At 40.6% G+C, this 16,032-nt stretch overlaps 2 protein-coding genes across 2 annotated transcripts in view; both read right to left on the minus strand.

Moving 5' to 3' along the window:
• Positions 1-8,784, minus strand: part of mtmr3 (myotubularin related protein 3) — a 36,053-nt gene extending 27,269 nt beyond the window's left edge. The window contains 5 exon segments of the mRNA XM_042488020.1: positions 313-429; positions 3,307-3,396; positions 5,580-5,636; positions 6,433-6,508; positions 8,628-8,784. Of these exon segments, the coding sequence (XP_042343954.1) occupies positions 313-429; positions 3,307-3,396; positions 5,580-5,582 (210 nt within the window). The 5' untranslated portion in view covers positions 5,583-5,636; positions 6,433-6,508; positions 8,628-8,784.
• A 2,784-nt stretch (positions 8,785-11,568) lies between these two features.
• The window catches only part of cux2b (cut-like homeobox 2b), a 107,593-nt gene continuing 103,129 nt past the window's right edge, over positions 11,569-16,032 (minus strand). The window contains 3 exon segments of the mRNA XM_042489033.1: positions 11,569-13,442; positions 14,667-14,943; positions 15,050-15,238. Of these exon segments, the coding sequence (XP_042344967.1) occupies positions 12,629-13,442; positions 14,667-14,943; positions 15,050-15,238 (1,280 nt within the window). The 3' untranslated portion in view covers positions 11,569-12,628.

Genomic DNA, 16,032 nt, shown 5'->3' on the forward strand with positions numbered 1-16,032 from the left:
GTGGAACCACTGCAACCAAGGCAACAGCAAGTGCAGAGAGAAAGCCGAGCGGGCAGGCCAGTGTAAAAACAGAGGCGATGAAGAGTCACGAGGCACTGCTGCCAGTGCAGATCAGCTCTGAATGGCCTGGTCACCACAGCGCCTGCACAATGGCCCCGACTCTGTCCATTCACAAAACACTAATACGCACTTTCACACAGCCTCCAGTCGAGACAAAGCAGTTAATTCTTCAGTTATTTTGAGCTGTGTGGGAGACAGTCTCTAATCGTATCTGACCTTGACGCTCATCATTTACTTTTCAAAGATACTTACGTTGACAATGGACTCTTTGAACTTGATGTGTAGGCGGTAGTTGGACATTGCAATGATGGCATCCTCTGCTCTCCCCACATACTCTGTGAACTCCCCGTGCAGCTCAGGAAAGGGCACCTAGCAACAGCAGGGGAGAAAAAACATTTCAAACAAGCTGCAGAGCCACACAGATCACCAGAGGTGACGATGATAGATGCACAGAGGGCTGGGGTACAATCGCTTGTATCACTAGATGAGAAGAGTGGAACACAGTGAGATGAGAGGGTTAGCGAGGTATGTTGAGACTAAAGCCAGAGTTTTTCATGTTGCGAGGGTGTCTCTCTATTAACCTGGCAGATCGCCATGGTACATTATGGCTAGGGGTGGGAATGTCTGGCCACCTCACGATTTGATTTGGTTGCGATTCAGAGGGTTAAGATTCGATGATCAAACATTAATGATACCTCTGTGAAAACTTTTATGTTTCTTGAACCCAATTTTCACGTGTTTGCAATTTATAGTTTGATCAGGCATGACATTTATGCGATTATAGACAATATTGTTGTTCACGTTATTTGTATGTGTTTAATGTGTCGAAAATCTTGTTTACATTTGGAAAGTAGTCTATCATACTTAACATATGGGTACTGTAAAAGTAAAGGTATTATCTGCTATTAACCTAATGAGCCTGCATTACATTACCTGCTCTGTGGCCGAGATTATAACCACTACAGTCCTTTTTACCTCCTTTTACCTGTTTAAATACCTTTGAGGACGTCAATACTGGGCGATACAGCGTTAACAGGCTGCGCACACTCGCGTGGACAGCAATAAGTTTCTGGCAGACAATCACTTTTTGGCACGACACTGTTTGAATTTTACGCGCAGCCATCTTCACCGCGTGCTCCTGCTATGTGCACTCCATAGACTGTCTAGGCAGGCGCTACAATTCGGCAGTTCTGAGCGTTTTTTTCTGTTTCAATTTGTGAATTGTTTCAGAATCATCCACGTCCATATCGGGATGCATCTAAGAATCAAATTTTCCGTACATGTACATGTGCATGCATTCATTGTGAAAAAAAGAATTGTGTTCTATTTTATTATTAAGGTCACCCTTGCTCTTACTGAACTACTGAATATGTTTAAAGTGATCTCTGGCCATTTGCCCAAACTGGCTCTAAACGAAGCTTTCTATAAAATTGCAGGTAGCATAAATTAATAGTTTGCAGTTTTATTAATCAGTATCATATAATCAGCACAACCAATTTGCATATGAAATGTGGCACAATTGCTTTAAACCATAACATTACCACATTGGATAAGGTTTTTATGCTTCTACCTAATGTACTAAAGTCTGTTTTAAATTTATGGTATTGCAGCTAATAAAAAAAACAGTTAAAAAAGTGATCACTTTGTTGGTATTAATCACAGATAATATTCCCTCAATAAAATTCATTTCACTTATATTTGGCCAAAAACTAAAACAATTTACACACATTGTTCATTATGAGACAGTGTCAGTATACGCAATGGAAACACAACTTTTGAGCGTAACGTTTAAATATCCTACATCAATTTTTAAGTTAACAAGTTGTAGAATGTACAGTTGTCAGTTACCAGCGTCCAAAATTAACTTGTTGACTCACTGGCAAAGGGCACTGGAGGATGGAAAAATCCACACACCAAGCATATTTTTACTGGCTAGACTTGTTTTAAATTGCCTTTTTGTGTCACATATACATAATTGTTTCAGTAAATTTAATTGAGATAATAAGGTATTGTGTAGAATATTGCCAGAGCAAAATAAGAATCAAAATGTTTCTATCATACAGCTTACAACTCATCACCACACCCTCAGCCTGTGAATAAGTTCCCTTTGGTTAGCAGTGACTCAGTGTATGTCTAGGGTTTTTATTGTGAAAGGTAAGAATGGAAGGAGTGATGCAGTGATGTACTGCCGTTGACAATGTGCGAGGCAATAAAGAGTTTACCATCTTGGTTCAGACTGCAGAGCCTCTGTGTTATAATTTTATTACCTTCATAAGTATGCGCACAACACCAGTTAGCGGCAGAACTGAGGCAAGTGATAGTTTAGCTTATCAGCTGATGTCCAATACTGCAAAACTGGAGTCGGTCAGTTTTCTGACAGCATTTTGACACACATAAATGCACATCTGTAGTGTGTGTGTGAGGAGAGGAGCAGCAGAGCAGTATAAGTAACATCAAAATGCAGAAGAGGCTCTCAGCATAATTTTTCATTACATAACTGGTTTAGTACAAACATTTACCTGCCATTGTACATAATAGCCTTCGGATAATTCTAACCAAATGGAAAATCTACCAATTTTAGGAGCTTGGCAGGTATTACTTTTGGACCACGGTTCTCATGTTAGAAATGAATGGAGTGGTAAAATAAATATATTAACTTACTGCTTCACACAATAACCAATTTTCTGCAAAAAAGGACAGACTCGAACCTGCTTGGTGGTACACCCCTATGGTCACCCTAACTATTTTACAACTTGTATTAATGTGTTTACATGTCATGTCACCTTTGCAGGTACTGTACAACCAAATTGCTAAAATGGAAACCATACCCCCTTTTTTTCCCCATAGCAAAAACTTTTCCCATAACCAACCAATGATCTTTGTGTAGAACCCAGGACTTTTAACACTTTTCCAATTGGATTTTTTCGTAACAAAGAAAAGGCCTCAGACCAAATAGATCAATTTCGCTTGGCTGCAAAACATTAGCGTTTGCAGCACTGAACACTGATTTTTCTCAATATAGACAAAAATAAGTTTGTTTTTATTTTCAGATTTTAGGACTTCGGATATCATTTGACTTTTGACCCTTTGCCTCTGTTACTGGCCAAACTGAAAGTGATCTGAAGCCACATGTGTCGCAGGGATTGTGTAACTTATTACAGAGTAGAGACTCACCCGCACATTTTCACATAACTGTCAGGTTAACTTGCTTTTTTTACAGTACAATATAAGCTTCAGCTTCCTCACCTGCATGTTTTCCTCTTCCAGAACTGGGGACTTCTTGGGGAAGATCTGATTGGCCTGGATACACTCCAAGCTCTGCTGCCCCTCCTCCTCCTGCAGAAAAAATGGCCTGTTAATTCTTTACTGAACTAGCATCAATTTTAACAACCACAACCTTCTTTCAGTCACACACTTTCTTGAGTTTTAATATGGCTTTAAGAACATTTGTCCAGGGAGGGATGTCTGAGTAGGAACTTTTTCATTACTGCTCTTGTCACACCCTCATACACACTGAGACATGCATTTACAGCTTTGACCGCAGATGCCAGCTTTACACCAAATGACTTTCCATATGATTTCACTGTCCCAGACAAATTTCAAACGTCTGAGAAAAATTTTACCAGTTGGTTTGTACTTGCGTGATTTTGACTGGTGTAAGGTTGTCATAAAACTTGAACTGAGTTGTCTTAGGTCATTCTTTTTCTCATCTTGACATTCCAATAAAATCGAACATGTTTGAAATTAGTTTTTAGTCTTGGCTCATGCAAATAGTGACGTTCACGGATGTTAATGTTGTCAACAACAAATAGCTGCGCTCTCCCCAGCGCCAAACAAGAAGCAGCAAATTGGTTAGACAGCAAACATGGAGGGGATTCTTGGAGGCTCTCCATCTTACCCCTCTGCTGATACATTTGGAGCCAGTCTCCAGAACCACCTCTCAAGACCCTGACCCCACTGCTTAACACTACTTGTACCTTTTGTTTTTATTTATGCAATGCTTTTTGTGTTGTGATTTTGTCAAGATATTGTCTGCTTTCATTAATTTTACTTACTTTTTCCTACTTTTATTTTATTATTCTTACTTTTTACTTTTATTTGATCATTCCTGTATATTACTGGATCATGCGTCTGCTTTATTTATTCTCTTTGTGAAGCACTTCTATGCATTTGTTGTTTTAAATACGCTCCATAAATAAATCGCACTTCACTGGACTTGACTCGTGTTTCTAGAGTTATGCGTTTTTGCAGATAAGAGAGGAATTGTTAATATGTTATATTTCTTAAAGGAGGTGTGACGTAATATTTTCCACCAAGCACAGGATGGAAAATATTCTCATAAGGAATTTATTCCTAGTCTTGTAAAGAGTGATCCTGAGAGATCCCCAGTCTTTGCAAAATCTCAAAAAAAATAAAAATCACAATGTCAAAGAGTTTTACTCCTCCACTTTTTTTGCCTTGATTTTCCAAGCTTTGATTGATTGGTTGGTTTTCACATTGTTCTTACAAATGACGGAAGTGTCACAACCCCTGTTGTGACGGAGTTGATTTAAAACCATCTTGACAGAGCTGCATTTATGCTGTATTGTGCGGCTGTCTTCTCCCTCCCACCCACACTGTGATGTGCAACCCAGGCTAATTTACTATAATCATCCCTTGTGCAACAAGCCATGGTTTAATAACAAATGACAAAATGCTCTCAAACTAGATATAGAAATTGTCATTAATTTGCAAAAGCCCCTGAAAAGAAAGATGAGTGTAACTGCGATTTTTGGTTGGCAAAATCAAATTATGGACTTTTCTATATTTATTTACAGGCAGTTTCATCAGGGCCAAATGTTTGAGGTCACAGTAGACTTATGCAACATATTTCACGCAGGATGCCTATCAATGGGGAATGTGAGGCATGGATTTACAAAGCAGAGTCAGGGATTTTTTTCTCAAAGGCAAACTGGTGGAAAAAGAGTCTGGCCTTGTACTGACACATCGACAATAATCTATGGACTGTGTTTGGTCAGGAGCAGAATTTAGTCTCTACACTGCGCAAAGAAAGATTAAGGTGGTCGAAAGCAATGGCAGATAATGGACAGCGGCGGCACATCCTGAGGGATGCTGGCTCAGCATGGGCCGAGTTGATACACACAGTCGTCATGGCTGGAGGAGCAGCGTGGTGAGGCCAGCCAGGGGGCAGCCGCCACATGGCATCATGCCAAGAACACAAAAACTCAAACACACACGCACCGTTCAACAGGCAACACATCTGATCCAGTGGTTATGTCATGATGCAACAATACAACACAGAGTTCTACAGTGAAAACTAAAAGCTGCCCTGCTTAGTCTGCAGCCTTGGAGGACCTTTGACACTGTTGCAGCTGATTTAACTGTCTGCTTCCTGGTAAACAAAGCTGAGAGTTGAAAGTGAAAATCAATGGAGAGTTTTCTATCCTACAGAATGTGCCCAGGCCACCGGACACAAAGCAGCTACTGTCCAAAGCATGCATGAACTTAAAGTACTTTACCATGGCCCCTGTGAAGGAGTGTGGGTCACCCAACAAGGAACTCCGGCCTGGACCAGTCTGTGCAAGAAGATCACAGAAAGTTGAGAAGTTATTCTGCAGAAAAGATGTATGTAAATTATATATGGTGCACAAAATGAAAGCAGCCATCATCCTCTTAAATGCAGTCTGATCACATTCAGTGTTGACTAAACTTTTCAAATTAAGATTTATTAATAGATTTTTTTTTCTCCTCCAGCCTGAGGTGAACCATTGTGCAGTCAGTACCTCTGGGATCATTATTGTGAAATATGGAGCAACATTTATAGAAACAGAATTTGTGATCAAAATACTACATTGGCTATCTATGTCACTGTCAGCAGTGATTTCAGGTCAGTTAAAGGCATTGTAAATCTTTCTTTTCTTGCTACAGAGCTTACTTTTGTAGGGCAGCAATAATGACTGGTTTTGAAATTCATTTCTGTAATGTCTAATAGAACAAGTGTTTAAAGGAAATTCTCGGACAACCAGTTCGATAAAAAATAATGTGAAACTTCTATGCAAGCATCAAGATGTGTAAATACTTTCTCAGGGAATGGGTCTAGGCAGTGAACTGATTGCAGCCCATAATCTACTGAGAGACAGTGAGCCCCTAGTTGGGCAGTCATGTTCAAAACGTTCAATAGCAAATCAATTCACATGAAATTGCACTACATTGGACAGCACTGGCAGCATTTAGGCCTTCAGTAAAGCTTAGACGCAGTTTCATCAGATGCAGTAAAAATGGACAAAAGTTCTGGCCACCACATTTAAAGAAACAGCAGATGGCTGAAAATATCAAATAAAAAAAATAATGTAATACCTGTTTTCAACTTACCACGGACAGTCAGTAACAGACGATGAGCAGTCCTGATGATCCTAGTTCGAAGCACTCACAAGTAAGACATGGAAATCTGTGGAAATGAAGGCAAACATGCAACTCTGAATAATAAGCAAATGATTTTCCTTACAAACATGCAAATAGCAGACTTTTTTACCAAGACATTCAAGCTACAGAAGCTCTTTTGATTCCCTTGCAAATATAGCTGTACTGGTGGTCAGAGTGGCTTGCATGTGAGCTCAGAGATACCACTTAAACTCAGTTGTGGAATGGAAAAAAAGCCAGCTGGATCTTGTCGCACTAAATCTACAGTCCAGCCAGTACACAGGCATGGTTTGGTCACATGAGCTGGCCATTTAATGTTCACCTTTAGAAACAAACAAGTATCCTCAATTTATGTATAATATTAAATCTAAACCCCTGCCACTATGTCTGGAGATTATGCGAGTTAATAGAAGTAATGGTAGATGTACAAGTGTAAGAAAAACATTATTTGTGATATAACCACCCAACAATGGTTGGTTACCTGCCCAAATGACTGGTCAGGCACACGTACTTGGCATCGCCTAACAACACTTCACAACACTTGGCTGGTGGCCGGTATTGATTTTCTGCCCAGTGTACAGTTGAAATAGCTTAAAAAAAAAAAAGTTATTCACCAAGAAGATATACCAATGTTTTTGTGCAGGAGAGGTCAACATATCTTTGCAGAGAGACCACCCTTAAAGTGATATAGCAAAACTCTTCTCAAAACAGGCAACCTGCTAGGGATCTCTCAGCATACAGGCCCACAAATAGTTGTAAGGGTCAGCTACTCTTGCAGAGGCTGAAATCTGATCTGAGAAGGTCAGTGAATGAGCAGCACAGGACCTCAGCACACCTTCCAGGGAACATTTAAGATGCCTAAGGGCAGAAACAAGACAACAATCCCATAGCATCAAAGGCAGACGGGGACCTCAGCAACATCGGGTGGTCTTTGAGAGTGCTAAGGAGCAGCCAGAGGAGGTCATTACATCACTGACTGAGAAGTCCAGCCTTCACTGCCGGTGCTACCTGATAAAGCATATCTGCCACACACACAGGGCTCTGTTTACCGCAGCGGGCTCATGACCCGAGGCTACGGCTCAGTCTGGTTCTGAGTTCAGAGTCACAGAGGGAAGGCTAAGCCCCTTAGAGCCTTAACGTTACTGCTATCCCGTGACAGGCCACCATGCATCACAGACTGCAACACAATCTACCAAATAGCCTCAATCTCCTAACGGACATTAGCAACTTTTATACAGAAATACTGACTGAGGCAATAAATAGAACTGGCTGACTGCACAGTTAGCTTGACTGAACTGATGGTCAAGCAGAGAAAATGAACATAGCGCCACTAAAAAGGATTAACTAACACAATAGCATACATGTCGGCTAACTTTGTGTCGGACCAAAAAACAGATTCCGCTGGCTTTATAAGAACACTTTTCAATTACTGACGTTAACTATCGCTAGCAAAAACTTTCTAGTTAGCTCATGTTAAGTGAGAAAATAAACGTAACGTTGGTAACCTTAATTAAAAATGATATATATTTAGATATCCAAAAGAAGTAACGTTTTCCAAACACTTCTGAACAGTAACCTTAGTTTAAATGAGTACTAGAAAGAAAAGTGCTCTGTGACACAACGTTAGCTTTGGGGAAACCTTTTTTACCAGGCAAACGTCAGAACGTTAACCGTTAGCTATCGACATTTAACTTGTACAGGTTCGCTAGATTAGTTAGATAAGTACCCATGTCAATAGACTAAAGAAACGGCTGGCTGGCAGCAATATTGCTGCAGCTTTTTATTATCTTTGGCCAGCGTTGGCGTTAAGCTACATTTTTTGCAGCTGGCTAACGCCAATAGTTTAATAGTTAAAAGTCCTGCTAGCAAGCTAACGCGTAGTCCATGGTGGATATTTGGATAGCAAGCAGCCGACATTAACATTTAGTAGTAAACAGTGTGCTGTTGTGTTACAATCTCAGAGTACTCGATGTTTGCCACTAGTAGCGTTGGCACAGACCAGCCAGTAAGCTGGCTAGCTAACATTAGCTGCTGAAGCTAGCGCAGCTCTCTGCAACTGTTTTTGTTGTTATGAGATGGAGGGCGGAACCCAAAACGGAGGCCTCTGTCAAAACACACCAAGGAACGACCACAACCGGCGGACTCACCAGTGAAAGGAGTGATGAGAAGTTAGGAGCCAAAGATTCATCCGAAGCCCGTGCAATTACTGAGCAGCAAATACACCTCGCGCAAATAAGCATTAGTCATATCCGAGCCGAGGCCAGCTTCACTGCGTCCCTTTCCAGCACCGAGCCGTCGTCGCCATCGCCGCGAATTCTCCAGCCCAACAACCTACGTAAGTGCGTGACGTCACCGCGTCAGAGCGGTGCTCTGGGCGGGGGAGGGGCTCAGACACACCATGCGCTACGATCATGTAAACACAGGGCCTCCGACTGCCCCAATAAGCTGAATATATTAGACATGAATGCTGCTAAATTTAATCAGAGTGAATAATGTTTGGATCATGTGACTACTAATGAAGCAAACAGGGTAGGAATTACATATTATTAACTACATGGGGCATTTAATCATTTCAACATTGCTAATTTAGATTCACACTGCACTTTACAGTGAAGCACATTAAGATTTTATAGAATTCTTAAAAATACTTGATGATTGAAATTTTTTATACTAGGATATACCCCTTGAGATGCATCATCTCGTTTTCAAGGGGTCCCAAAATAAACATTTGTGAAATGAATGTAAAACAGAGCAGTACAGGACACAGTGTTTAAGTAAATTACAATACAAAACAAACTACAATCACATAACAAACAAACAAAAAGGGGAAATAAAATAAATAAATAATGATAATAATAATAATAGTAAAAAATACTTACGCTTTTTATTTGTTTTGAATGTATTTGTGTGCATTGATTTATATTGTAGGTGGTGGTTACTATAAAGAAATAACAACACAACACAGCAGGATCTTAAACAATTATGTATTGAATGATGGCTTACATATGCAAATTCAGTTCCAAGACGCTTGGCATACCTTTGTCCATTCTATAACATTTACTAGCCTGACACGTGAGGCATTAGACAGTTATTTAAGTCTGCAGGACACTTCTCTATATTGGCTCACAGCTGACTTTCATATGGATTTTTTTTCCTTGTGACAAACCCTCAGTGTCTAGAGTTGTACAATTTAACAACTCCGAATACAATCATTCAATTTTTGCCGTCCAATTGCCTCATTATTTTAGTGACTAATGTCAATTACAAAATAAAACCATCTAATGTGTAGAGCTCTTGTTATAAAAAGCTTAGCTTTTTTTCTGAACTGGGTTTCAAAAAGCCCTACACCCCTCTTAAATCACACTTTACCACAAGGCATTAACTCCTGCGAGGATAATGCACGAGGCATATGATATGGCACAACATAATCTTGATTTAAATATTTACCTGGAAGTAACTTATTGGGTTCTGATTTGACTGGATTCATGATGACTTTGTGAGAGCCAAATTTATCAGCTGCACCATGCATGGACTTCACCAATGTAAAAAGACTTTTAAGTGCTGATTCAATGTCCCTGTGCAAGAACAACAACACAAAAACACAGTCCTATCCCTTGTCATGAGACCAGAATGGATTCGCATGCAAAACAATGAGATGAGGTTTACATGAAGAGATAATGGTCTGGGTAAATACATTTCTTTTTCAGTCATATGTCCATGTTACCATGAAAGACGATGAAATTTCCACATTAGAAATGCCACTTCTAATCATACAGTATATTATGCACAAAAAAATGGTGGTACGAAAACCAGAGAAAAATCTTCTGTGGCTCCAAGAGAAAAAAAAAAACAAAAAAACAGTATTTTAGAGAGCAAAGTCTACTGATCTCAAAAATGCAACCCATTAGCCTCTACCTGGTAGTTCCAATCTACACTGTACTTTGACACGTCCGTGTAATGAATTACAAAACAGCAACAGCTCTCCGACAAACCACCACTTTCTGTGGAAGCTGCATTTCCTATATACACACAACTTCCACAGATCCATTTAATATTTAACAGAGTCATTCTCTACGCCACATAATGTTTATCATAGTCACCACCACTGATGAGAGCAACTGTTTCAGTAAAGCTTTAAAAAGCAAGACTACCCTGAGAGAAGGTCTAAAACGTGGGCAAGCTTGCCAGACCAGAACTGGCTTGAATGGGTTTGGTTTATTAAATCTGTACACTCTATTTCAATATAATCAGCACATTTTGTTCCAAGAATGTAAGATATTATTTTTTTTTAGTAATTGTGTAATATATATCTCTACATAATACAATCCAAGTCCTCTGAACTATGTAGACATGTGCAAGTGTTTACTACCAACTTCAACGATACAGTAAAGGCAAAGACTTGTGGACACTAAGTTAGGATAATGTTGATATTTGAAATTTTTCTTGAGTCCTCACAATTATCAAAATCTAAGTGCTGTAAGTAGTTCATACACGAGGTATTGAATATCTAGTTAACTGTTCTGAGTATAAAATAGAGGCAAAATACATAAAGAACATCTTGCAAGCATGACAAAGAAACTTCTACAGACACAATACACAAGTGGTCAAATATAATATGAGGGGATACCTGTAACCTTGTGTGTCCTTGAATATCGTGTACTTACAGACCGGATGCTTTAATGTTGATGTGAGATTATACTGTATCATGCTCTCAAATACTCTGAGTTTTAGCCCGAAAGGGAGATCAAGTCACGACACCGTAGTGTTGCTCACTGCAATTTTTTCACATCTGACTGCCCAGCTAAACCACACATCAGTACTCACAGGCTGAGGTGTTTGATCATTATTTTAGCTACAATAAATGACCCATTTCGAGAAAGTGCACTCCATCAGGTGTTACACACACGCAACGGAACTATTAGCTCCCTATCACTTCAAACAGCAGCATATTTTTTGTAAAAGACGAGATTTTGCTCGTTAAAAACTCGCCACTCGTGTTTGATCTCTCTGGTCTGAGGCATGATACAGAGTACCCCCCACCCCACCCCACCCCCCACGCTGATCTCAAATAAGTGTTTATGTGTAAGAATGAAACGCATGGTCATAGCATGATGTGCATCAACATAATCTGAGGTAAACCAGGTGTCCTGTGTGTCTTGGCCTGTTACAGTCTGAGAACCAGTGCCTTAGAGGGTCAGAGAGAGGTAAGTCTGAAAGAAATCATGTAAACTGTGCTCATGTGTAGTGAAATGTTTCACTTACTACCAGAAGCACAAGGGCCCTAAAGTGTAAACCTCAAGGATTATACAAAGAAAACAAGGAAACAAAACACTAAAAGTACTCTACTCGTTAGATTTAACGTGTTCCTTTTTTCTTATTTTTTGCAGGGTTTTCAACTTTTTTTTTTCTCTTGTTTTCGCTCAAGTATAATCACAGGTGACTAACTACAGAGGATAACAGGGTCAGGTGAGTACCATGCTACATCAGGTTTAGAGAAGGCTATTGCAGACAATTCTACAACATGTACAACCACATTTTATACGTGTGAGTTACAAATATTTCAAAACATATCACCAAGAAACTAAGTACATACAAGATGTTGAATATTTAGAGTCTTAAAGGACTATCCCTCAGTCAGTAATAGGATTTCATGTTACTTGACTTAAACTGTCCAGTCTTACAGACAAAATCTGAAAAATTGCTATTCAAAAAGTAGCAAATTTGGTCAATGTCTCTTTTCAAATAGTTATAGTGCTTTTAATGGCTTAAGACAGGGGTCTTTTTTTAATCTCACCCAGTGGCAATCTACAGAACTTCAGTGTACATTTTATGACACCATAGCTGCAAAAGTCTTCATGTCAAGTCCAATAGGTAAAACAACAGCTAGTGCTGTCACATATATTTCAAAGTAGTATGCATTATCAAAAAAAAAAAAACAAATACACAATTATAAATTTTTTTTCTTTAAGTTCTTGTAGGGAATTCAGCCTTGTGTTTAGCTCAGCGTTCCCGTTTCCTTTGAGTTATCAGTGTGAGAGGACAGGCCTTCAGGAGCCAGGCTCCGTTCCAAGTCTTCAGGAAGCTTCTATTTGAGACTCTCCTGTGTTTCCGCGAGGGTCTTTAGGACTAGATACAAGTAAAATTGGACTTAAAACTCCCATTCCAGTGTTTCTTCTCGATTGGCTGCTCTCTCTAACCTGTGGATGATGTTATTGAGGTTGGCCATTTTCTCATTGCGTCTCTGAGTGCTTCTGTTGAGTTTGGGGCTTTGGAAGGGAGGGAGCTGGTTAGGGTCCAGGCTGTGATTGGTGCTCGTCGAGGGCGGATTGGGCAGCGAGGGCGATATGGGAGCGGAGGAGGAGGGGACGGGGGAGACTGACATCATGAGGCCGGGTGAAGATGCAGCGGAGGGGGAGTTTAGGGAGACCTCCAGGCTGCTGCGGCAGGGCTCTGACGAAGCCTTGAAACTGACCGGGTCGACGGGTGACTTTCCGGAGTCTTCCCCCTCGTGCCTGGACTGGTTGGTCCTCTGGGGACCGTCTATGGAGACCGCGCCGGGGTAGAGCCCCTGAGCCTGGCTGCTCATCCCCTCTTCCTGCCTCAGGCTCTGGCCGGCCAAGAGGGGCTCGCGGCAGCCGGCGATGGAGTCCTCGTGCTCGCTTTTTAACTGCGGGAACTGTACTGCTGTGGAGAAACACTGAACTCTCGACTGTTTCATGCTGCCCTCCCTCTCTTCGTCCCCCTCGTCTTCCCTGTCTATCGCCTCCTGTTTGACGTGAGGCAGTGCGGTGTTGGCGCTGAGAGGAAGGCTGGAGTGGATGTGTCCTGAGGGCTGCTGCAGCCTCCTCTCCTCTCCGTCAGAGTGGGGGCTCCGCGTCACCGGGGGGGAGTAGCTGTGGTGCTCAGCATCTGTGTCGTTGTCGGGCAGACCCTCCATCAGCACCTCCCGTCGCATCCTGGACCTGCACACAAACACTGCTGTTAGAGGGCAAACACCGAAGTGTGGGAATATTTACAGGAGTCCCACACATTCTAGTGGATGAAATTTCAACACTCTTCCATGACTTTTCAAGGAGCCATGATCTTTTTTTTTTTTTTGCCTACTTGTCTGGCGTTCTTTAAGCGTATAAGATCCAAACATAGTTTCAGGTAGCTGGCAAACATGAAGGGAGAGACATGATGTGGAGAAAAAATGGAGAAATGTACGTGATGGTAAACCACACCTCACATCGATGCACATCAGAGCTGCGTTACATCGACAGCTTCATAAAATTAATTTTATATTATATTACATTTTACGTTACATTACATTGAAGATTATCCACGGAACAGTACTGTAACAGTTTCATTACCCGAAAAAAAAATTCCATGACTTTTCTAAAATTTTCAGTGATTTTTAACCCTTTGAAATTTGGATCAATATTGGTTTTTTTTGTGCTGTGTTCAGACACCTTTCACAGTTTTTTAAAAAATATATATTTTTAAGAGTCTTTTTTGGCCTTTATTAGACACGACAGCTTCAGCGTAACAGGGAGGTGACATGCGGCAAAGGGCCATGGGTGGAATTAAACTCGCGGCCACTGCAACAAGAGCACAGCCTCTGTGCATGTGGCGGCAACTCTGCTAGGTGCCTTTCACAGGTGTTTAGAGCGCTGAGCAAATTGGTTTGACTTCTTTTGAAAACATAGTCAAAAAGCAACTTGGGAGAATGGCCCACAAAGTGCAAGATTTTAATAGTTTATTTTACAAAAAAAGCTAGGGTAAAAGTTGAGAAAACTAATAATCAGAATTATATCTTTAAAATTATTTTAAAGAATGATTACTTTTTAAGCACTTGTTTTCAGTTCATTACCTTGTTTATATATTTTTACTTCCCTTTTTTCTGCTAATTAGTTGCAAATTTTTGGGTGATTTCTTTTCATGAGTTGCTCATTGCCTTCTTCTCGTTTTTGAAAGAAATCAATCCAGTTTACTAAGGTTTCAAAGTGTTAAAAAGTCAATGACTTTTCAAAACCTTTAAATAATTTTGACATATTCCGTGACTTTTCCAGACATGGAAAATATAATTGTGAAATTTTCTGACTTATCCTGGCTGTGGGAACACTGTATTTCAGTTAACTTTTCCACTTTATATTTCAGGTATATAATTTCAGCTTAAAGTGTAGAGTAGAGTAGAAACTACTGGCCTGTAGTTGTGGAACCAGTTGATGACAGTGTTGGTTTTGAGTTTGAGCTGCGAGGCCAGTATCTCGATGGTGTTCTGAGAGGGGTAGGGCTCCAGGAGGTAGGCCTTCCTCAGGGCTTCTTTCTCCTCGGCTCCCAGCACCACCCGAGGCTTCTTCACCTGGCTGTAGGGGCACAGGTCCAGCGAGGCCAAGGCCGGACTCACACACTCAGAACGAGTGCTGGGTGAGTCACTGTCCGAGCCGGTGCTCAGCAGCCCGTACCGCCTTTTCAGATAAGCTGGAGGGAGGAGCGTGATAGCCAGTGTCAGGGGATAAATAAAAAGCACCAACACATTCTCAAACTTTTACTGAGAGATACTACAGCATCCTCTCAGGATCCTCACCTTTCTTCTCCATCTTCTTCATGGCCCTCAGCTTGTCTACGTTGTGAGGATCATTGAGCCACAGCTGCATGCGCACAAACGGCTCCCGGCCTTTCAGGCTGAGTTTGTGCCAGGGTTTGGGCCTGGAGAGCAGATCAGACACTGAGCCTTGAGTCAGGCCGAGGATGGTCTCCCCGAAAAGACGCTGGCCTGAAGAAAAAACATAAACAGAATATGTAGGACTTGTGTAAGCATTTATTTTTCGATCAAATTTTATTTTATTTTTTTCCGTGACTGGACAGGTGTTTCTCTGAGTGTATGATGTCTATAATGTGAAGGTGTTTCTTGAATAACAGTGTTTGTTGGAGGGGCATATGGTCGCTTATCGTATAGTGTTTTTGACCTTACCCTTTTTTTAAAATTTATTCTTAATTGTTGTTTTGTCAACGGTTGACTCTTAAGAACTTGAGGATGAAAGACAAATGTCTGTGAAAACAGACAATAAAGTATCATCTCATCTGAACCTATCTTATCTTATCTTATCTTAAATATAATACCAACAAAAAAAATACAGATTGAACATGGTACATGTGAAGCAAGTTCCTACCCAACCTCCAATTTAACAGCCAGACAAAAAAGGAAAAAAAACGTTGAAACCATTTTTAAACACTAATTTAAAAAAAGAAAGCAAGCAAACACAAAAATGGGTCACACAGTTATGCTGGTAGCTGCCATGTCTTCAACAAAGGAGAGAAATGGTTGCCAAGTGGCAAAGAATATTCTGGTGGGCCCTCTAATGGTGTATCTGGATAATATAAGATTTCTGGCCTTGTGTAAGGAGCATTTATAAGGAGTGTAAGCTTAAAGATATTCTGAAATATTCAATGAAGGATTTTCCTAAGAAAAAACAGTGTAAAGACTCATACAGAATAATCCCTCTCGGTCATCATTTAAGGACTAGAGGTCGACAGATAATTAGCCAGGCTGATTGTTGGGGCCTATAT

This window comes from Plectropomus leopardus, chromosome 6, assembly GCF_008729295.1.
Source record: "Plectropomus leopardus isolate mb chromosome 6, YSFRI_Pleo_2.0, whole genome shotgun sequence".
Classification (NCBI taxonomy): Eukaryota; Metazoa; Chordata; class Actinopteri; order Perciformes; family Serranidae; genus Plectropomus; species Plectropomus leopardus.